Below are 23,543 nucleotides of genomic sequence, written 5' to 3' on the forward strand. Positions count from 1 at the left end.
CCAATTTTCAGCTTTCAGCTCTGTCGCAGTTTGAATGACAATTGCGCGGTGATGCTACACTGTACCCAAACTAAATTTTTATCATTTTGTTCCCACAAATAGACCTTTCTTTTGGTGGTATTTGATCACCTTCGCGGTTTTTATTTTTTGCTAAACAAATAAAAAAGGACCGAAAATTTAGAAAAAAATAAAAGTTTTGCTTTTGTTTCTGTTAAAAAAATTTGTAAATAAGTAAGTTTTCTCTTTCACTGATGGGCACTGATAAGGCAGCACTGACAGGCACTGATACGGCGGCACCGATGAGGTGGCACCAATGAGCGGGCACTGACGATGGGCACTGATATGCAGTACTGATGGGCACTGGTAGGCGGCACTGATGGGTGGCACTGATATGCAGCACTGATGAGCATTTATAGGCGGCACTGATGGGCACTCATGGGTGGCACTGATAGGGGACACTGATGGGCACTGAAAGGCGGCACTGCTGGGCACTGATAGGGTGGCACTGATAGGCGGCACTGATGGGCACTGATACGCGGCACTGATATGAGGCACTGATAGGCATCCCTGGGGGCACTGGCAGTGGTAGGCATTGGAGTGGGAACTGATTGGCAGCTGCCTGGGCACATATTGGTATTTCCCTGGGGGTCTAGGGGGCATACCTGGTGGTCCAGTGTGGTGGCTATCCTGGTGGTCCTGGGTGGCTTCCCTTGTGGTCCTGGGCGGGATCCGAGGGGGGGCTGTGCTGATAAACAATCAGCACAGACCCCCCCTGTCAGGAGAGCAGCTGATCGGCTCTCCTCTACTCGCGTCTGTCAGACGCGAGTGAGGAAAAGCCGATCACCGGCTCTTCCTATTTACATCATGATCAGCCGTGATTGGACACGGCTGATCATGTGGTAAAGAGTCTCCGTCAGAGACTCTTTACCTAGATGGAAGTTGCGGTGTGTCAGACTGACACACCGCAACAACGATCGCCGCGATGCGCGCCCCCGGGGGCGCGCAGCGGCTTAATATCCTGATCACGTCATATGACGTCCGGCCAGGATATTGCAACCACTTTGCCGCCATCATTTTGCTATATGGCGGGCAGCAAGTGGTTAAGTACAGCAAAACCTTGGTTTGAGAGCAACTTGGTTTGAGAGCGTTTTGCAAGACAAGCAACATTAAATAAATTTTGACTTGATATACAAGTAGCGTCACAACTGAGTATAAAAGAGAAGAGAGGGCATCTCTAAGTGTAACAATATGGTTACATTTAATGAAGGTACAACATTTAGCAACACATTGCTACACTTATGCCGCGTACACACGATCGGACATTCCGGCAACAAAATCCTTGGGATTTTTTTCCGACGGACGTTGGCTCAAACTTGTCTTGCATATACACGGTCACACAAATTTTGTCGGAAATTCCGAACGTCAAGAACGCGGTGATGTACAACACGTACAACGAGCCGAGAAAAAGGAAGTTCAATAGCCAGTGCGGCTCTTCTGCTTGATTCCGAGCATGCGTGGAACTTTGTGCAGCGGAATTGTGTACACACGGTCGGAATTTACGACAACGGATTTCCAGATCTCAAATTTTGTGTGACGGAAATTCCGATGGAAAATGTCAGATGGAGCCTACACAGGTCCAAATTTCTGACTACAAGCTCCCATCGAACATTTTCCGTCGGAAAATCCGACCGTGTGTACGGGGCATTAGAGGCGCCTCTCTTCTCTTTTATACTCTGGAGCTCCTGCTGGATTTTGCTTCTAATCCCCTTGTGGAGGCTTCCATTTGTGGATGGATATTTTATGGTTACACAACCTGATCACATTGCTATAATCTTTTTATATGGACTATAAACTAAAGGACTTATGTATAAATGGTTGTGGAATAAATCATTTGAATTTCCATTTTTTCTTATGGGGAAATTTGCTTTCATATAAAAGTGCTTTGGATTACAAGCATGTTTCTGGAACAAATTATGCTCGCAATCCAAGGTTTTACTGTATTTGCAAACCTCAGACATGAAATATGAACAAAGCATATCCCTCCATAGCAGTGATGGCGAACCTTGGCTCCCCAGATGTTTTGGAACTACATTTCCCATGATGCTCATGCACTCTGCAGTGTAGTTGAGCATCATGGGAAATGTAGTTCCAAAACATCTGGGGTGCCAAGGTTCGCCATCACTGCTCTATAGTGTTTACAGTGGAACTTTTGTTAATGAGTAACACGGTTAACGATTGTAAGCGTACATTGATTGGTTGGTGCAAAAGTAATAGTGTCTACAAACTATGGTATATATACTGGAATTTTTATTTATACTAGTAAATGGCAGCAATCGGCGACTTATAGTGGGATTGCGATATTAGATTGCGGTGGACAATCTGACACTTTGTGGGAATACAGTGTTCGGTGTTAAAAATATACACTGAAACTGGCTGGGAAGGGGTTAAACATCAAAGGGTTAAATGTGTGCCTAACCAGTGTTTTTGTGTACAAAGTGTGCTGCTTTTACTAAGGGAAGTGCTGGATTGTGTTCCCTTTCCCTTTGCAAGGAAACAAAATCCAGCACATCCTCACTGACAGGACAGAGTTCTGCATTGTTTACATACGTAGAGCTCCATCCAGTGTGTCACCTTGGTGATCAGCGGGTGCCGGCGGACACCCATTGGCCGGCACCCGCTGATCGGCTTCTGCTGTGACCAATCGTAGCTGAAGCGGCGTGGCGCGCGCATACACTGGCTACCCAGAAGTGCAGAATCACGTATATATATATATATATATATATATATATATATATATATATATATATATGTGATTCTGCACCATGGCAGTAAATCTTCCATAGGGCGGTCGGCAAGTGGTTAAGAGACACTTTTTATTAAATGAAAAGCAAAATAATAGACCAACATACATGGATTGCTCACACAGGGGTTCTCCAGTAAACACAAATAACGAAAACAATACTAAGCCACCTGGCTCTTAAAGTGATGGTAAAGTCTCAGTTATTTTTCTATAAAAATAATAAAAACGTTATACTTACCTGCTCTGTGTATTGGTTTTGCACAGAGCAGCCCGGATCCTCCTCTTCTCATGTCCCTCTTTGGCTCTCCTGGCTCCTCCCTCCTGTTGAGTGCCCCCCACAGCAAGCAGCTTGCTATGGGGTCACCCGAGCCACAGCTGCCTGTGTCCATTCAGACTCGGAGCCCCGGTTCGGCCCCGTCCCCTCTCTCTCCTTATTGGCTAACTGACTTTGATTCACAGCAGCGGGAGCCAATTGAAAAATGATTCGGTTGTTGCATATTGTAGCATTAAAATCTATTCATGCATACTGGTAGAGTTGCTCAAAGATCCACACCAAGTTCTCACCAGAACACAGTGCAGGATGGTGTGTTTTGTGCATGTTTCCTGCACCACGTACCAAACACTCTGCTTTTGTTGGATACCAGATCACATGGTATGTTTTTCAGCTGTAGTGCATGAGCTACTTTTTGTGTATTCCAGTGCGATTTCAACCCATTCAAACAAATGGACTGCAAAAATCGCACTGCAGGGGAACGCACAGGAACTCAGAGCGCATTCCTGTTGCGATCCTGGCGTGAACTGGCTTTGAAAACGAAGTATGGCCAGAGCTTTTCTTGGTCATACTTCTCTTCTGGTGCACCTAATTGCACTCTCCTGTGACCCAGGATGAGCCGACAGCGGGCTAAAGTCTGCCGCCGGCGGACGTCGTAGAGCTTCTCCAGGTTGTGGAAGGATCCTGAGAATAATGTTGCGCCACTGAGAGCCTTGAGCCGGCCACTCCTCCCGCCCCCTCCACAGACCGGTGCTCCAGTGAGCGCTGAAGGGGCAGAGCAGAGAGCGGTGACTGACAGTCACCGCTCTTTGCTCTGAGCTGACTGAGAGCGGAGCAATCAATGTGTGATCACTCAGTTCTCAGGCTTAGTGCAGACGGGAATAGCTGCAGTATCACAGTGAAGCTGCAGCAGGGAGGTGAGTATAGTGACTTGTTTAAAAAAAAAAAAAAAATTCTTTCTTCTAAGCATTGCAACCAAGCAAACAGCGGTCTAGTTTGTAGTTTGTTTTGAGCTGTCAGCACTTCATCTGAAACCGAAAGTTTATCTGTTGAAAGCCGAGAAAGGCATCATATGTATTGTGCCATCTGTCGCTGGCACCGCAGCCCTGCAGTCTGTTCTATCAGAGGAGAGGACAGACACTGGAAACAATATAATCCCATCAGACGCATGTCCTTTTCCTGCACAGAAGACAGTTTAATACACCACAAATATTATTTTTATATCGTTTAATACCTCACAATGGGCCGGATTCGTCCAGCCGCCATGTCATTTATTGCGTGCGGAAAGTGGCACTCCGAGCCTTACCAAGGCTTCTGAAACATAAACGTGTACAGCTTGATTTATAGGAGCGGGGAAAGCTACAAAAATCCACATAAGTTATTAATACACGAAACGTTTGCCTTTCGATTTGAGCGTCAGATTCTAAAAAGCTTTTCACTCAGTAAAAAGAAGGAAACTGGAGTTTATAGTGGCCATACGTGCTTCAATTTCAGTATCCGATCAATGCGTGATTCAATCAAAATGGTCAAATCTGCAAGTGATTGAATAGCCATAACTTCTCTTCCGATCGACTTTTGACTCAATTTAGATTGGATTCAATCGAACTGGGTCGATCAGCAAGGGCAGAAAATTATTGATCATTTTGACGTCATGACCTCAGGCTCCCCAGCGCGTTTCGTCAGATATGACGTGCCCCCGATGATGAGAGATGGGGATGTGAGTTGTGCAATGTCTTCTACTACTTTTTTGTGCATTCCGAGATCATTTCAGCCCATTCAAATAAATGGGCTGCAAAACCGCACTGCAGGGGAATGCACAGGAATGGCATAGAAATGCGCTCTGTGATTCTGGTGTGATCCGGCCCTTAAAGAGAGGTTTAGCCAAGCTTTTTTGATCATACTTCTCTTCTGGGTCACAGAAGTGGACTTACTTGTGATCTCCTGTGATCCAGAATGAGCTGACAGCGGGCTAAAATCCACTGTCGACTGACAGGTTTGATCGTACTGGGTTGATCAGTAAGGGCAGAAAATTATTGATCATTTTGCATCTATATCATCTATTGGCAGCACTGAGATATTTGTATTTCGATCAACCAGGTTATGAATCTCAGAACCTGAATCACCTGCTGGTGGCACTGTGCTTCCCAGAGTGGGAGGTTGTAGTTCTGGTGTCCACCAGCGGGTGTCTCCCAGCAGCCAGCACGTTCCAGTAATTACTTTCCACTTGATGCTGGCTGCTGGGAGGGTATTTAGCTCCTCCTCTACTAGTGCCTCTCGCGTCAGTCTTTTGCTTTGCTGCCAGATACTGCTAGCCATTTATCCTGCTCCTGCTCTTGATCGTGCTCTTTGCCTTGTATCTATACCCTGAATTCCGCTGCCTTGTTCCTACTCCCCCTTGTTCCTGATCCCAGTTTTGGTTCCTCTTCCTATGTTCCCTGCACCTCCAGTTTTAGCCTGCTTTTCTGTGTTCCCCATTCGTATATATTATATATAGTTAGGCTTGGTGTTACTCTGTTAGGTTGTTTTTTTAGGTATTCTGACACTGGTGTTTGGTTCACTTATAACTTTATTTTTGCTGGTGTTTGGATGGATTTTGGTTTCACTGTAAAAAAAAATCCTTTAAATACTTTAAATATATATGGTTTGTTCAAAGTTTCCTGAGTGTAGCTACTCAGATTTGGCCACCCCTGCTGCTGATTCCTGACAATAAGATTACTTGGTGGAAACAGAGATGCAATCGATAAATTATGATTGTAAGTTATGGTCATGTCTTAGCCCCTTTATGAATGCCCAACAACACGAGTGACAGCAAAAGGGTGGGCTTTAACAACCACATGCCGCAAGTATGGGTTGCTGGGCAGTCAATCTGTATGTTCTGGGAGCACACGAACAATGTGCTCCCAGCAAAAAGGCTGAGCTGTCTATGGCCTCTTGGTCCGGGCTAAAGATCAGCAGCCAGTGGGACCAACTTCTGATCATGTGACCACAGTGGTCACGTGATGGATGATTCTTCATGCTCCCCTCGAACTGTTTAAAGAGAAGCTGGGGTGAGTGAGAAGAGGTTAACCATTGATCGAATTCCACTACCCTGTGTTTGACATATTACTTAAAAGGTTTCCCTGATGAAGTCACGTTCCCCTGACGTAACGTGTAGGTTGTGAGCGGAGGCAGACGTGGAATGGAGGTGACAATTGCGGTAGTGCATCCAGGTACATCCATATGTTTTGTTGCGATTTTGCTAGTTTTTAAAGTGTGAGTGCAATCCTATTACAATAAAGTGGTTATTACTAGTATACTGCGCTATGGGAGGTCTTTCTGTATCTTTCCCCCTACATGGGCAAGGCAAATATGGCTGCACGAATATGCAAGAGTCTTAAAGGTACCTTACCCTGTATATTGCTTGGAGATATCATACTAGGGTAGTCCCTAGTGGGCAGGAGGCATTGGAGGATCCAAGGTATGGAGAAACCCTGGTGGATTAATACTTACATGCTTGACTACATGATTGTGGAGGTGAGAGTTCTGTGAGCACAGAGGTGACACAAGGGTTTCATTCATAGAATCACATTGTGAAATTGATATTGGTGTGGGTGTTCTATCATGACGGAAGAAGGCATTTGTCACTGTTATAGAACTTTTAAAAGTTAAAAGAAAGACTGTATATCAAATATTATGCAGCATTGCACATTGATGTTTTGGATTTATCTCCATTTTGTTAGAACTGTGTTATTATTGTGTGCATTGAGTTGCATAGTGCACAGCATTTACTATTAAGGTGGACATCACTATAATTGCTTTATTATTAGTCTGGAGGAGTGGGCATACCTAGGCAGATTTTATTTACATGCAGACCATCCTGTAAAGCTGAGCCTCCATGATTGAAAGAACTAAAATCTAGTGAATAGAAGAGGGATAGTCAGGCTAGGGGAGAATGTTCTAGATCAGTGTACTCCAAACTGTGGCCCTTTGCTGGCTTTATTCTGGCCCTTGGGGCATTATTCCCCCCACTGTAAGCATTGTTGGGTCACTATTTCTCCCATTGATACAAAAGATGGGACACCATTACTCCCACTGACACCAACAATGGCACACTATTCCTCCCACTGACATCAATGATGAGGCACTATTGCACCCACTGGCACTGTTGATGGGGCACTATTCCTTGCACTGATACCAATGATGAGTCACTATTCCACCCAGTAAAACCAATGATGTAACACTATTCCTTCCACTGGTGACAATAATTGGGCACTATTTCTTCCACTGACTCCCATGGATCACTATTCCACCAGTGAAACCAATGATAGGGCACTATGCCTCCCACTGGTACCCATGATGGGGCGCTATGCCTCCCACTGGTACCAATGATGGGGCACTATTCCTTTCACTGGTGACAATAATTGGGCACTATTTCTTCCACTGACTCCCATGGATCACTATTCCACCAGTGAAACCAATGATGATACCAATGATAGGGCACTATGCCTCCCACTGGTACCCATGATGGGGTGCTATGCCTCCCACTGGTACCAATGATGGGGCACTATTCCTCTCACTGATACCAATAATGGGGCACTATTCCTCTCACTGACACCAATGATGGGGCACTATTCCTCTCACTGATACCAATAATGGGGCACTATTCCTCTCACTGATACCAATAATGGGGCACTATTCCTCCCACTGACACCAATGACGGGGCAGTATTCCTCCCACTGGTACCAATGATGAGGTGGTATTCCTCCAACTAATACCAATGATGGGACACTATTCCTCCCACTGAAACCAATGATGGGACAATATTCCTCCAATACATACCAATAATGGGGCACTATTACTCCCCCTACTACAAATAATGGGGCATTGTTTACTCCCACTGACACCAGGACATTTTCTTCTTCCACTGGCCACAGTCCGGCCCCCCCTCTGAAGTTTGAAGGACAGTAAACTGGCCCTTTCTTTGGAGACCCCTGATCTAGATGATGCTGGATGTCCTCCAACAGGGAAATGAAATGGGCTCTATCTAATTGCTGCAGCTTCTAATGCACATTGTGAGAAGCTCACAGTGTGCAGTGAAATCAGAGTAAGCCATTTCAATCCAGGAGAGCAGTATATACAACTGTGCAAGACTGAACGGAAGCCTGAAGGTCAGCATTAATATAACATCTACACCCATCCTGGATCTCGGTACTATTGTACTGCAATCTGACTCTTATATGAAAGATTGTAACTGTTTCTGAACAGTATAAGTAGTTCATGATGGTAAAGGCAGCCTGTACTCGTGGTTTGCTGTGTAGCGGTCCTGCAGGTGGCTCTCTCTGTATAACATCAGACAGCTGCTGCTGACGGCTCGGCTCCTGTCCATGGACCTGTCACACTTAATCAGCTCTGAGAATGCTCTGCACCCACCATGAAAGTAAAGGTCATCCATTCATCCCGGCTGTGATGGAAGGAGCAAGCTACCCTTCCCACACATGACCCAATCTGGTTGTAATAATGATCCAGGCTTATGTCAGTTTTTAAAATTCCAGATAGAAGAGATGTGTATTGGACATTTATTCGTTAACAATTTACAGAACTAAATAGTATTTTATACAGTATATTGTATATTGTGATGTATGAATTGTTTACTTTGTGTATGATGTGATCTTCTTACAGTATATTAATGTGAATGCAAAGCCTAACAATGAGCTTCTCTTATTTGCTCCCTATTAGGATCCTTTTACACAGGTGTCTAGGGGGGGGGGGGGGGCAGTAAAAAGGGGCAGCTGATCCAGGTGTCTAGATGGGCAGTAAAAAGGGGCAGTTGATCCAAGTGTCGGGAGGGGGCAGTAAAAAGGGGCAGTTATTCCCGGTGTCTAGGGGGGGGGGCAGTAAAAAGGGGCAGTTGATCCAGGTGTCTAGGGGGGCAGTAAAAATGGGCAGTTGATCCAGGTGTCTAGGGGGGCAGTAAAAAGGGGCAGTTGATCCAGGTGTCTAGGGGGGCAGTAAAAAGGGGCAGTTGATCCAGGTGTCTAGGGGGGCAGTTGTTCCAGTTGTCTAGGGGGGCAGTAAAAAGGGGCAGTTGATCCAGGTGTCTAGGGGGGCAGTAAAAAGGGGCAGTTGATCCAGGTGTCTAGGGGGGCAGTAAAAAGGGGCAGTTGATCCAGGTGTCTAGGGGGGCAGTTGATCCAGGTGTCTAGGGGAGCAGTAAAAAGGGGCAGTTGATCCAGGTGTCTAGGGGGGCAGTTGATCCAGTTGTCTAGGGGGGCAGTAAAAAGGGGCAGTTGACCCAGGTGTCTAGGGGGGACAGTAAAAAGGGGCAGTTGATCCAGGTGTCTAGGGGGGCAGTAAAAAGGGGCAGTTGATCCAGGTGTCTAGGGGGGACAGTAAAAAGAGGCAGTTGATCCAGGTGTCTAGGGGGGCAGTAAAAAGGGGCAGTTGATACAGGTGTCTGGGGGGGGGCAGTAAAAAGGGGCAGTTGATCCAGGTTTCTGGGGGGGCAGTAAAAAGGGGCATTTAATCTACGTAAACTGGGAGGGCTGACACAACTTGACCACAAAAATGCTGTGTGTTGTCAGATCACTATACTTGCAGGGTCTTTAAGGCCTGATTCATACTTGTGCAGGTTGCAGTTTGCATATTGCATCTTGCGTTTTTTTTTTCAATAGACCTCTTTAAACCATTGAAGTCTATGGAACCAAAAACCAGGAAAAAAAAAGTCCCTGGTCCTTTCCATAAAATGCACAGATGTGAACTACATCCATAGGAAACCATGTTAAATGGACTGTAGTGTGTTTCTGCAAAACTGAAAACGCACTAAAAAATGCATAGGTGTGAACCAGGCCTTATTGAGAATTCCACCTTTTGCAAAAAAAAATTATTGCACACATTTTCAAAAAGCAAAACTGTAAATTAATCAATTAATTAATTTTTTATTTATTTTTTTGCACTTTAGTCTGCAAAGCATTACAGCCGTGATCGAGGGTGCAATGCTTTTTCTCCTGCAGACTCGTCCTCCAGGTCAGACTTTCAATTATGGAGCCAAAAGAAATGTCATTGGATTACAAGCGCTCCACTCAAAACTACAGTCCCTCTGCCATGGTGGCAGATGGGACTTGTAGTTTTTTTATTTCTGGATTCTTATGAATGAGTAACGTGGTTTTGCCATCGAAGCCACACAAAACCGTGCCAATTGCAAATTTGATAGACGCTGGTGGGGAGAAGAACCCCTATATTCTGTAAGAAGGAGTGTTTTGTGGTGGTGTGGGGGGTCTATGGACACCCCCTAATATGGGTGTCACATGAAACATGGCCGGAGATGCCATATTATTTTTTTTAAAGGGATTAAACGTGGAGGCATGTGCATGTATTGTGGAGATGTACTGCATTTTTTTTTAAATAATAATAATTATATTGATAATAATAATTATCAATACTAATTCTATTGATAATATATATTTTTTTTATTTTGCTGTGACATACTCTTTAACGCTTCTTGCATGGACGAGCAGTGATGTAAACATTTTGTCTCGCCCCGCAGGTGACAACTGTGAAGTGGACAGCGGCTCAGGACGGTGTGTGCCCGGGGTCTGCAGGAATGGGGGGACTTGCACCAATCTGGCGGAAGGGGGCTTCACCTGTCAGTGTCCATCTGGAAGCTTCGAAAAGCCATACTGCGAGCTGTCCACGCGTTCCTTCCCTCCGAAGTCGTTTGTCATGTTCCGAGGTCTGCGGCAGAGATTTCACATGAGTCTGTCACTAACGTAAGTGCCACCGTCTGTCCCCAATGTCCATGTGATAATGAGGAGGTCTGTGCTGGTGTGCAGGGTGACTGACTTACTACTGAGGTCTTAGATACTTATTCATTCACTTCTGTCTCTTATGGGTTGATAAGGATTTCCTTTCTATCTCTTTCTTTTTTTTTTCCTTTTCTTCCTTTTTTTTCCTTTCCTTTCTTTTCCTTTCCTTTCCTTTCCTCTCCTCTCCCTTGCATTCTTTCCTTCCTTTTCTTTTTTCTTTTCTTTTCTCTTTTCTTTTCTTTTCTTTTCCTTTTCTTTTTTCTTTTCTTTTACTTCCTTTCCCTCTTGCCTTCTTTCCTTTCCTTTCCTTTCCTTTCCTTTCCTTTCCTTTCCTTTCCTTTCCTTTCCTTTCCTTTCCTTTCCTTTCCTTTCCTTCTTACAGTATATGGCCAAGAGTTTATGAAGCCTGACCATCACACCTACTATATGGCCCAAAGTACGTGGACACTCATCCATATTGTTGAGTTAAGGTGTTCCAGGGAAGGGCACTGTCAATACTAAAACGTACAAAGACATTGTAGGCAATTGTGCTATTCCAGATTTTTGGTAGCGGTTTGGGGAAGATGCTTTTCTGTTCCACCATGACTGTACCCCCCCCGTGTCGGCTCCATAAAGACATGGTTTGACCAATTTGTTTTGGGAGAAATTCGGGGGACCTACACAAAGCCTCAACCCTACTGGAGACCTTTTGAAATATATTGGAACAGCCGTGGCAAGCCATCATCACTACCTGACTTCATGAATACTCTTTTGGCTGGATGGGTACAAATTCCCATGGACATACTCCAAATTCTTGAGAAAAGCCTTCCCAGAAGAGTGGAGGGCATTTTAGTCTTAAAGTGGTTCTAAAGGCAGAAGGTTTTTTACCTTAATGCATTCTATGCATTAAGGTAAAAAACCCTCTCGGTTCAGCTTCCCCCCAACTCCCCCTTATACATACCAGTGCCCCCTCTCAATCCAGTGATGTGCCTGAGAGCAGAAGGTCTCTCTCTCCTCATTGGCTCATACGGCAGCGGGAGCCATTGGCTCCTGCTGCTGTCAGTCAAAGCCAGTGAGCCAATTAAGAGAGAGGGGTGTGGTGGGGACCAGCCGCGCTTTGTGTGTGAATGGACGATGTCCATTCACAGTAGCGTGGCTCGGGAGCAAGAGGCTTGCTATTGGTGGCATTTAGCAGGGGGGAGGAGCCAGGACCGCCGGCGGGGGACCCAAAAAGCAGAGGATCAGGGCCCATGTCCCCACTGTCTCTGAGGGCCCATGTTCCCACTGTCTCTGAGGGCCCATGTTCCCTTAGTCTCCGAGGGCCCATGTTTCCACAGTCTCTGAGAGCCCATGTCCCCACTGTCTCTGAGGGCCCATGTCCCCACTGTCTCTGAGAGCCCATGCCCCCACTGTCTCTGAGGGCCCATGTCCCCACTGTCTCTAAGGGCCCATGTCCCCACTGTCTCTGAGGGCCCATGTCCCCACTGTCTCTGAGAGCCCATGTCCCCACTGTCTCTGAGAGCCCATGTCCCCACAGTCTCAGAGGGCCCATGTTCCCACTGTCTCTGAGAGCCCATGTCCTCACTGTCTCTGAGGGCCCATGTCCCCACTGTCTCTGAGAGCCCATGTCCCCACTGTCTCTGAGGGCCCATGTCCCCACTGTCTCTGAGGGCCCATGTCCCCACTGTCTCTGAGGGCCCATGTCCCCACTGTCTCTGAGGGCCCATGTCCCCACTGTCTCTGAGGGCCCATGTCCCCACTGTCTCTGAGGGCCCATGTCCCCACAGTCTCAGAGGGCCCATGTCCCCACAGTCTCTGAGAGCCCATGTCCTCACTGTCTCTGAGGGCCCATGTCCCCACTGTCTCTGAGGGCCCATGTCCCCACTGTCTCTGAGGGCCCATGTCCCCACGGTCTCTGAGGGCCCATGTCCCCACGGTCTCTGAGGGCCCTTGTCCCCGCTGTCTCTGAGGGCCCATTTCCCCACTGTCTCTGAGGGCCCATGTTCCCACTGTCTCTGAGAGCCCATGTCTGTTATAGAGAAGAACCAGTAATGGAAATCCTCCTAGCTGGTTACCATGTCCCCACTGTCTTTGAGGGCCCATGTCCCCACTGTCTCTGAGAGCCCATGTCCCCCCTGTCTCTGAGGGCCCATGTCCCCACTGTCTCTGAGGGCCCATGTCCTCACTGTCTCTGAGGGCCCATGTCCCCACTGTCTCCGAGGGCCCATGTCCCCACGGTCTCTGAGGGCCCATGTCCCCACTGTCTCTGAGGGCCCATGTCCCCACGGTCTCTGAGGGCCCATGTCCTCACTATCTCTGAGGGCCCATGTCCCCACTGTCTCTGAGGGCCCATGTCCCCACTGTCTCTGAGGGACCATGTTCCCACTTTCTCTGAGGGCCCATGTTCCCACTGTCTCTGAGGGCCCATGTCCCCACTGTCTCTGAGGGCCCATGTCCCCACTGTCTCTGAGAGCCCATGTTCCCACTGTCTCTGAGAGCCCATGTCCGTTATAGAGAAGAACCAGTAATGGAAATCCTCCTAGCTGGTTACCAAGTCCATTGTTTGCTCTTCCAGGCTAATTTTTGTTGATTTTCCTGGCGTATCTTCATTCAAACAAAACTGCAACTTACCCATTAACCTAAAAGCAGATAGATGGTACCCCATCTATTGCTGGTAGGGCATGCTGATTTCTGTAGTTCCACAAGCTGCAGGCTCTATGCTTTATATCACCCCAGTCCTCCCCCCTGGTGAGTTCACTTTGCCTGTACTCATCTCTTCTCCCTGCCCCTCCTTCGCACCCGAATGAGCTCTTTATTCATTAAATTAGAATTGATCAGATTGTGATGATGTCACAGAGAGCGGTTGCACCCGCCAATCAGAGACCCGCGCCTGGCTTCTCCATCTGTCAGGAGGGGAATTACCTCATCCAAGGCAATGAGTAATGAATCTGCCGCAGTCATTTTGCTAAGTAGCTGCTCCCTGTTCAACTGCAGGCCTTAATGGTTTTCACTGGGAAAAAAAAAGACATTTCCTTTAAACGTTGCTGATCTGTTCAGTTTAAAGTCGTAAACGCCGTGACCGCTGCGAAAATCAAGGGACGTAAAAGATGAACTTTCTGAAGAGGTTCTATAATCATATTATAATAATTAAGATTCTGATTATTAAAGCTGCTAAAAGAAGACCCTTCGGCTTCAAGCATACTCCGATATAAAAGACAGAAATTAACCACTTGCTGACCCAGCCTTTTTTCTGACATCTGTTGCTTACAAATTAAAATCTGTATTTTTTTTTTTACTAGAAAGTGACTTAGAACCCCCAAACATTTTATATATATATTTATTTATTTATTTAGCAGAGACCCTACAGAATAAAATGGCGGTTGTTGCAATATTTTATGTCACACTGTAGCGGTCTTTCAAACGCAATTGTTTTTAGGAAAAAATACACTTGAATGAATTAAAGATGTTATGGCGATTATATTCAACCTTAAAATTGCGCACCCTCGTGGAATGGCGACAAACTACGGTACTTAAAAATCTCCATAGGCGAGGCTTTAAAATTTTTACAGGTTACCTGTTTAGAGTTAGAGGAGGTCTTGTGCTAGAATTATTGCTCTCAATGTGGACTGTGCTGAGTGTAAATTTCAGGACTGGATTACCAGAAATATAAATCGTTTGGTTGGATAAACAGTTACCATATGTGTACTGTATCTGTATGCTAGGTCTGGAGTGCAGCTTTAAAAGAGAAGCATGGGATTTTTTAAAATTGTACAATCATACTTACCTGGGTGGATGCTGCATCTGTCCCCCGCCGCCTCTAAGGCAGAGAACCGAGCGATTAAACACCACCGATCGCTCAGTTCTCCCTAAGCAGAGAGCTGGTGACTGCCAGTCACTGCTCTCTGCTCTGCCCCTCCAGAGCTCACTGGAACGCTGGGCTGTGGAGGGGGTGAGAGCGGCCGGCTTGGCCTCTCAGTGGCTAACTGAGTAGCTGAGCTGGGTGCCAGTTCAGGCATGTGGGCGGATCCCAACCACATTGTCGCTATCTTTCCCGAGCCTGGACCGGCTCTGTGACTTCAGCCAACAGCAAGCTTCAGCCCGCTATCTGCTGAAAACAGGTCACAGGAGTGCAGAACGAACTGCACTCCTGTGATCCACAAGAGAAGTGCAGACAAATGAACTTCTACTTTAAAGTGATATTAAAGGCAAGTTTAAAAAAAAATAACAACCATGTTATACTTACCATTACACAGAGCAGCCCAGATCCTCTTCTTCTTGGGTCCCTGCCGAAGCTCCTGGCCTCCTCTCTCCTGCCAAGTGCCCCCCAGAGCAAACAGCTTTCTATGGGGGCACCTGAGCAGGCTCGCACCCAAGCCGCTGCTCTACGTGTCTATTCACACAGAGAGCCATGGCTCAGCCCTGCCCCGTCGCTTCTCATTGGCTCACTGGCTGTGATTGACAGCAGTGGGAGCTAATGGCTCCTGCTGCTGTCTCAGCCAATGAGGAGAGAAAAGGCTCTCGTGCACATCACTGGATTCGGATTGGGCTTAGGTAAGCATTGGGGGGGCTGCTGCACATAGAAGGTTTTTTACTTTCATGCATAGAATGCAAAAGCCTTGAGCCTTTAGATCCACTTTAAAGTGGAACTAAAGGCCGTAGTACTCATCTATACTCCAACGATACGACACCCGTGGAGTCCCATGCTGGTGTCTTGCTGAGAAAGTTCCCCCGGCGGATAAGGACCCCCCTGTACGGCGCATGCGCCGTACAAATGACTACGGAGCCGCCGAAAGTCTCCGAACTTGAACAGCTGATCGTCAGCTCTACACGGCGCCTGCGCACTGAGTCCAGGTTCAAGCCCCACCATCCAAGTTGGCGAGTTTGAATAAAACTATGCCGAGCGAAACGAGGCCGTGCCCAAACGAGCCCAAAACGAGGCGAGCGAAGCCTGGTGAGCCCGCGAGGGGCCATGTTACAGGCGCCGTGTACGGCTGACTCTCAGCTGTTCAGCTTTGGCTATTTTCGGCGGCTCGTACTGCGCAAGCGCTGCGCCTGCGCAGTACAGAGGAGTCCTTATCCCCCGGGGGGGGAACTTTCTCGGCTGAACACCGGCATCATTTCCCCGGCTTCTTGTTCTTGTTTACATACAGAGTCCGCTTTTGGCTTTTACCCTTAAATTATAATTACAGGAAAATTTTATTTTCTTGTGCTCTGGATAGGGTGGAGAGGGATTAGAACACATGTTTTGCCTGTCTGTGTCCCCAATAGGGAGATTCACCATCTCTATTGGTCCTGTTTACCATCATCACCGAAAGTGAAAGAAAATCCCAAATGTTGGGTTGTCCCCACAACAGGAATAGAGGGGAAATCTTCCAATGGGGGACACTAGTTCTGGTGACAACCAGGGATTCTCTCACTTTGGAGGAATTTCTCTTCCCTTCATGTAGTCGCTATGGGACAGGAAGTGAAGGAAAATCTCCCCAGTGTGACACAGATGGGCAAAAAAAATAAACCTTACAAGGGTTTGAACACTCCCTTACGCTATCCAAAAAAAAAAAAAAAATCTTTTTGCCTTTAGTTTTGCTTTTACCTGGCCTTACAACAATATATTTCTTTTGCTGAATGGTGTGGATCCAGGGGTCTTCAAACTATGGCCCTCCAGTTGTTCAGGAACTACAATTCCCATCATGCCTAGTCATGTGTGTGAATGTCAGAGTTTTACAATGCCTTATGGGATGTGTAGTTCCGCAACAGCTGGAGGGCCGTAGTTTGAGGATCCCTGGTCACTGTGGATGGACAAATCTCCTCCTCTGGGCTATTGTACTCTGATAGCTGCTAATGCCGACTGTCAGAACACTTGGAAGAGTGCCTGCTGCCGATTGTCTGCAGCCACATTTCAGCCAACAGTTTTTAGCCTGGCTCCTTCAACAAGGACAAAGGGTTACCCACTGTGAGAATTTCAGCCAATTTCTTTTATTCTACCCAAATTCTAACAGTGTATGGGTCGCTTTGGGGGGCACTCAGACTTGCGAATGCACCCTGCCTGTGATTAAGTGCAAGAACCCCAGCAGGTGCCGTTTCTCACACCTAATCGCACCCACTTGCATGTAATCGCTCATGCAGAAATCACATTTGAGTGGTCAGCCCTGGATGCCGACTGCGAGAAGACAGTGAGTATTGCTAGCAGCTATAGCAGCCGCTAGCGATAATCGCAAGTGAATCCGGCAGGCTGGTTGTACCCAAGTTGATCGATTGATCAACTTGGTACATTCAGCCTGCCCACACACGGTTCCAATCTCGGCCAGTTCCTGCTTAACCTATAAGATAGGCCATAGCTGATGCGATTTTCTTCCCTGCAACCACGGGTGGAAGGAAAGAAAATCACTTGATTCCCCTTGTAGTTTTGCAACAGCTGGAGGGCCGCCAGTTTGAGACCCCCTGCTTTACACACGCACATGAACTTCAATGGCATCCCAGTCTTCATCCGTAGGGTTCAATATTGAGTTGGCCCACCCTTTGCAGCTATAACAGCTTCAACTCTTCTAGGAAGGTTGTCCACAAGGTTTAGGAGTGTGTCTATGGGAATGTTTGACCATTCTTCCAGAAGCGCATTTGTGAGGTCAGGCACTGATGTTGGACGGGAAGGCGTGGCTCGCTGTCCCCGCTCTAATTCATCCCAAAGGTGTTCTATTGTGTTGAGGTCAGGACTCTGTGCAGGCCAGTCAAGTTCCTCCACCCCAAACTCGCTCATCCATGTCTTTATGGACTTTGCTTTGTGCACTGGTCCAAACCATTTGGTGGAGGGGGGATTATGGTGTGGTGTTGTTTTTCAGGGGTTGGGTTTGGCCCCTTAGTTCCAGTGAAGGGAACTCTTAAGCGTCAGCATACCAAGACATTTTGGACAATTTCATGCTCCCAACTTTGTGGGAACAGTTTGAGGATGACCCCTTCCTGTTCCAACATGACTGCGCACCAGTGCACAAAGCAAGGCCCATAAAGACATGGATGAGCGAGTTTGGGGTGGAGGAACTTGACTGGCCTGCACCTCAACCTGATAAAACACCTTTGGGATGAATTAGAGCGCAGACTGACAGCCAGGCCTTCTAGTCCAACATCAGTGCCTGACCTCACAAATGTGCTTCCCTAGGTGGGATTGGAGCGCTTCCTCTGCGACCCGAGCCCACCCGATTTTGAAGCCTATTAGAGGCTCTTGTATACAAGGGGGTGGAGTGGAGAGAGGGGGCAGCGCCCGGGCACCCCTGATGGATGGGCCGCCACTGCTATGAGATAATATAAGAGCGGAGACTGCGAGCCAGGCCTTCTCATCCAACATTAGTGCCTGATCTAACAAATGCTCTTCTGGAAGAATAATCAAACATTCCCATAGACACACTCCTAAACCTTGTGGACGGCCTTCCCAGAAGAGTTGAAGCTGTTAAAGCTGCAAAGGGTGGGCCAACTCAATATTGAACCCTACGGACTAAGACTGGGATGCCATTAAAGTTCATGTGCGTGTAAAGGCAGGCGTCCCAATACTTTTGACACTATAGTGTATGTGAAGAGCCTGTGTAGGTTTTCTATATTGAGGATAATGCACCATAGTCCTATTGGCAGGCTCAATGATGAGGGGGGCGGCAGCCTTTCGAGTTTATCGGCCTGACATCTGCTTCCTTACTTAACCCGTATGTATTAAAATATTCATCGTGTCCCCATGCCAGTAACTGTTTGTAAATCATTTTAATTGCATCCTTCAGTCATCGGCTCGCTTTTACTGTTCCTTGATTGATTCATCCGAACATCGTTAGAACGATGATTCATTCATACGGCTACATATTGATCCGCTCTCTGGAAAGGGCTTTCCAGGGGTTTGGAGAGCTGACGGGTCATCACAGATAACATTCACACTCTGGGTCTGGATTTAATCAACCACGGGAGGGATTGTGTACAGATCGTTACTGTAATCTCACTACAGTCACCCATTATACTCCGCCGAATCCCACCAATTAAGACCTGAATTTGTCACTCCTGGGTTGCTTGTGTCCTCAGGTTTCTTCTTGCTCTTCCTGGAAATTCAATATTGTATATATTTGTACCATACTATCTGATGTCATCAATATACAATAATATACAGGCACACACCGTGCGATGTGTAGCGGAGTAGAAGGTCTTTTCTAACTCTAACCCACTTTTCCTTCTGAAAATTTTACCCCCTTCATGACAAGGCCATTTTTTATTTTTTTTTGCTAGTTGGCACTGCGCTTCTTTAACTGGCAATTGCGCGGTCATGCAACACTGTACCCAAATGACATTTAAATAATTTTTTCACACAAATAGAGCTTTTTTTTTTGGTGGTATTTAACCACTTCAGCCCCGGAAGAATTTACCCCCTTCCTGACCAGAGCACTTTTTGCGATACGGCATTGCGTCGCTTTAACTGACAATTGCGCGGTCGCGCAACGTTATTATTATTTTTTATACAGGATTTATATAGCACCAACAGTTTACGCAGCACTTTACAATATAAAAGGGAGACAATACAGTTATAATACAATACAATACAAGAGGATTAAGAGGGCCCTGCTCAGAAGAGCTTACAATCTAATAGGGTGGGGCAGGTGGTACAAAAGGTTGTAACTGTGGGGAATGAGCTGATGGAAGTGGTAGGAGATTAGTTGGAGTCGTTATAGGCTTTCCTGAAGAGATGAGTTTTCAGGGATCGTCTGAAGGTAGCAAGAGTAGGGGATAGCCGGACAGGTGGAGGTAGCGAGTTCCAGAGGATGGTAGAGGCTCTGGAGAAATCCTGGAGACGAGCATGGGAGGAGGAGATGAGAGAGCTTGAGAGTAGGAGGTCTTGAGAAGAGCGGAGAGGAGGATTTGGGTGATATTTGGAGACAAGATTGGTGATGTAGCTCGGGGCAGAGTTGTGAATGGCTTTGTATGTTGTGGTTAATATTTTGAATTGAATTCGCTGGGTGATTGGGAGCCAGTGTAGGGATTGAAGTAGAGGGTTGGCAGACACTGAGCGTTTGGTAAGGTGGATAAGTCTGGCAGCAGCATTCATGATAGACAGAAGAGGGGAGGGGCCTATGGAGAGGGAGACCAATGAGAAGGGAGTTGCAATAGTCAAGGTGAGAGATAACGAGGGAGTGAATGAGGAGCTTGGAGGTTTCATTTGTTAAAAAGGGGCGAATTTTAGAGATGTTACGAAGGTGAATTCTACAAACTTTTGACGTTGCACCCAAACAAAATTGATGTCCTTTTTTTCCCCCACAAATAGAGCTTTCTTTTGGTGTTATTTGATCACCTCTGCGGTTTTTATTTTTTGTGCTATAAACAAATAAAAAGAGCGACAAAAAAAAAAAAAGCAATATTTTTAACTTTTTGCTATAATAAATATCCCCCAAAAATATATAAAAAAAACAAATGTTTCCCTCAGTTTAGGCCGATATGTATTCTTCTACATATTTTTGGTAAAAGAAAATTGCATTAAGTGTATATTGATTGGTTTGCGCAAAAGTTATAGCGTCCACAAAATAGGGGATAGATTTATGGCATTTTTATTATTATTATTTTTTTATTAGTAATGGCGGCGATCTGCGATTTTTTTATCGGGACTGCGACATTATGGCGGACACATTGGACAATTTTGACACTATTTTGGGACCATTGTCATTTATACAGCGATCAGTGCTATAAAAATGCACTGATTACTGTATAAATAACACTGGCAGGGAAGGGGTTAAACACTAGAGGGCGATCAAGGGGTTAAGTGTGTACTAGGGAGTGATTCTAACTGTGGGGGGGATGGGCTACCTAGGACATGACAGCGATCATTGCTCCCGATGACAGGGAGCAGTAGTAGATCTCTGTCATGTCACTAGGCAGAACGGGGAAAAGCCTTGTTTACATAGGCATCTCCCTGTTCTGCCACTCCATGTCACAATCGTGGGACACCGGCGAACATCGAGTTCGCAGGACCCGCGGGCACGGAGCACGCAGCTGGCGTGCGCACGCCCACAGTGCCGCTTCTTAAAGGGGACGTGCCTATACGGCTATTTGCGCAGCCGTGCCATTGTTACATAGTTACATAGTTACATAGTTAGTAAGGTTGAATAAAGACACCAGTCCATCCAGTTCAACCTGAGTGAGTGTGCGTGTCTACAATTATCCCTATTTTTATTTAAGGTACCCATATAGCGCCGTCAATTTTACGCATCGCTCCACACATACATCGCACACTCACGATCCCTACCCTCAAAGATTCCACAATCCAAGGTCCCCAAACTCACATTCATATATTAGGGCCAATTTTGGACAGAAGCCAATTAACCTACCAGCATGTCTTTGGAGTGTGGGAGGAAACCGGAGTACCCGGAGGAAACCCACGCAGGCACAGGGAGAACATGCAAACTCCAGGCAGGTAGTGTCCTGGTTGGGATTCAAACCAGCGACCCTTCTTACTGCTAGGTGAGAGTGCTATCCACTACACCACTGTGCTGCCCATTGTGCCGACGTATATCGTCGTGAACTGGTCGGCAAGCGGTTAATCACCACTGGGTTTTTATTTTTTATTTTTTATGATATAAACAAAAAACAAACACAAAAATTTTGAAATAAAAAAACAATCTTTTTTATTCTCTGCTATAAAACATATCCAATAAAATCTAATTGCTTCACAAATTGAGGCCAAAATGTATTCGGCTACATGTCCTTTGGTGAAAATAAAAATCCCAGTAAGTGTATATTATTTGGTTTGCGCAAAAGTTATAGCGTCTGGTATAGATACTGGAATTATTATTATTATTTTTTTTTTATACTAGTAATAGCGGCTACCAGTGACTTGTAGTGGGACTGTGATAGTGTGGCGAGAAATCTGACACTAGCTAATGCTGGCTAGGGGGAACTGACTAACTGCCAGTGACATCAATAGTGACTCTAATACAGTGATCAGTGCTAATAATACACACTGTCACTGTACTAATGATGCTGGCCGGGACGGGGTTAACAGCTAGGGGTGATTAGGGGTTAAATTTGTGCCTAATGCCGCGTACACACAGTCAGACTTTTCGGCTACAAAAGTCCGACAGCCCGTCCGACAGACTTTCGACTGACTTTTGGCGGACTTGCGGCGGATTTTCTAACGAACTGACTTAACTACATACGATCACACAAAAGTCCGACGGATTCGTACGCGATGACGTACGATCAGACTAAAATAAGGAAGTTGATAGCCAGTAGCCAATAGCTGCCCTAGTGTGGGTTTTTGTCCGTCTGACTAGCATACAGACGAGCGGATTTCGGGGTCCGGCGGAGTTTCGACATAAAGATTTGAAGCATGTTCCAAATCTAAAGTCCGTCAGATTTGCGACTGGAAAAGTCCGCTAAAGGTCCGGTGGAGCCCACACACGATCGGATTGTTCGCCGGATTTGGTCCGTCGCCGTCCGTGGGACCAGTCCGGTTGAAAAGTCCGACCGTGTGTCGGACAACAGCAAGATTGCCTGTCAGTATTCGGAGCTCTGTGTTGTTTACAACACAGAGCTCCCTTTCCTGAATAACAGAGCCGATCGGCAGGTGCCGGCAGTCAGTCATTGGCCGGCACCCACTGATCAGCTTGTGCTGTGACTAATCACAGCGCGTGCGCACCACCTATCCGGAAGTGCTGGATCACATTTCAGATACATGATCCAGCGCAGAGAGGCCGCTTTGCTGCTGTGTAAGTGAGGCGATCGACAAGCGGGTAAAGTGATAATAAATGCCGTGTTTCTTTATTTTCTTAAAATAAAAAAGAGGTTCTACTTACCCGCTCTTTGCAAACGGTATTGCATAGAAAGGTTGCTTACCTCATCTCTTGGAAGTTCCCCCCTGGTTTTGTTAGTTTCTTCCTCCTCCAGGTGCCTCCTTCGCAAGCCAGGTGCTAAGGAGGCATCTGTTAGCACGCGCTGCAGAGCCGGGCTGTGCGCATCAATGGACACACACAACACTGGTAAGTCACGCCCGCCACTTCCTCCTCGCAGGAGTTTGAAAGCAGGAAATGAGAAATGCTGCCTTTTTCCTTCCACTTCACAATTATGTGCCACTTTGTGTTGGTCTATCACATAAAATCCACAAAAAATGAATTTACGTTTTTGGTTGTAACATGACAAAATGTGGAAAATGTAAAGAGGTATGAAAACTATTTTCAGAGCACTGTACGCACAGTTTACTATGTTCAGTTATCAAGGACACAAGGACTCACTATGTCCATTTCAGAAAAAAATAAGGGGCTGGTAAATGACATATTTACTAGCCCCTTTCCCCACTCTCTGTCTGCCTGTGTGCCTGCAGCAGCCAGCGGGAGAGGGAAGCCAGCAGCGCTGCGGGGGACGAGGGGGGGCCTGGGCACACAGGGTGTAATCAGATGTAGGCAGCATAGGGAGGGGGATCGGTGCAGTTGGGCAGGAGGACAATTACAGGACGATGCACTGTGTCTCTCCCTCCAGCAGTTGAAAGCTGGCGGGAGGGAGAGGGTGAGAAACTTGCTTTGAGCTGCTGGAGGGAGGGACACAGACATAGTGCATCACTTTGTAATTGTCTTCCCGTCCCGCCACACAGATCCTCTGCGACCTGGATGTTTAACCCCTTCCCAGCCAGTGCATTAGTACGGTTACAGTGCATATTTTTAGCACTGATCACTGTATTAGTGTCACTGGTTCTCGCAAAGTGTCAGTTAGT

At 46.6% G+C, this 23,543-nt stretch overlaps 1 protein-coding gene across 1 annotated transcript in view; it reads left to right on the top strand.

The window, feature by feature from the left end:
- CELSR3 (cadherin EGF LAG seven-pass G-type receptor 3) overlaps positions 1-23,543 on the top strand; it is a 263,963-nt gene that overhangs the window by 135,365 nt on the left and 105,055 nt on the right. Inside the window, exon 3 of the mRNA XM_073591845.1 lies at positions 10,594-10,816. Coding sequence (XP_073447946.1) covers positions 10,594-10,816 — 223 coding nt within the window. The remainder of the gene's footprint in view (positions 1-10,593; positions 10,817-23,543) is intronic.

Source organism: Aquarana catesbeiana, linkage group LG07 (genome assembly GCF_042186555.1).
Source record: "Aquarana catesbeiana isolate 2022-GZ linkage group LG07, ASM4218655v1, whole genome shotgun sequence".
Lineage (NCBI taxonomy): Eukaryota > Metazoa > Chordata > Amphibia > Anura > Ranidae > Aquarana > Aquarana catesbeiana.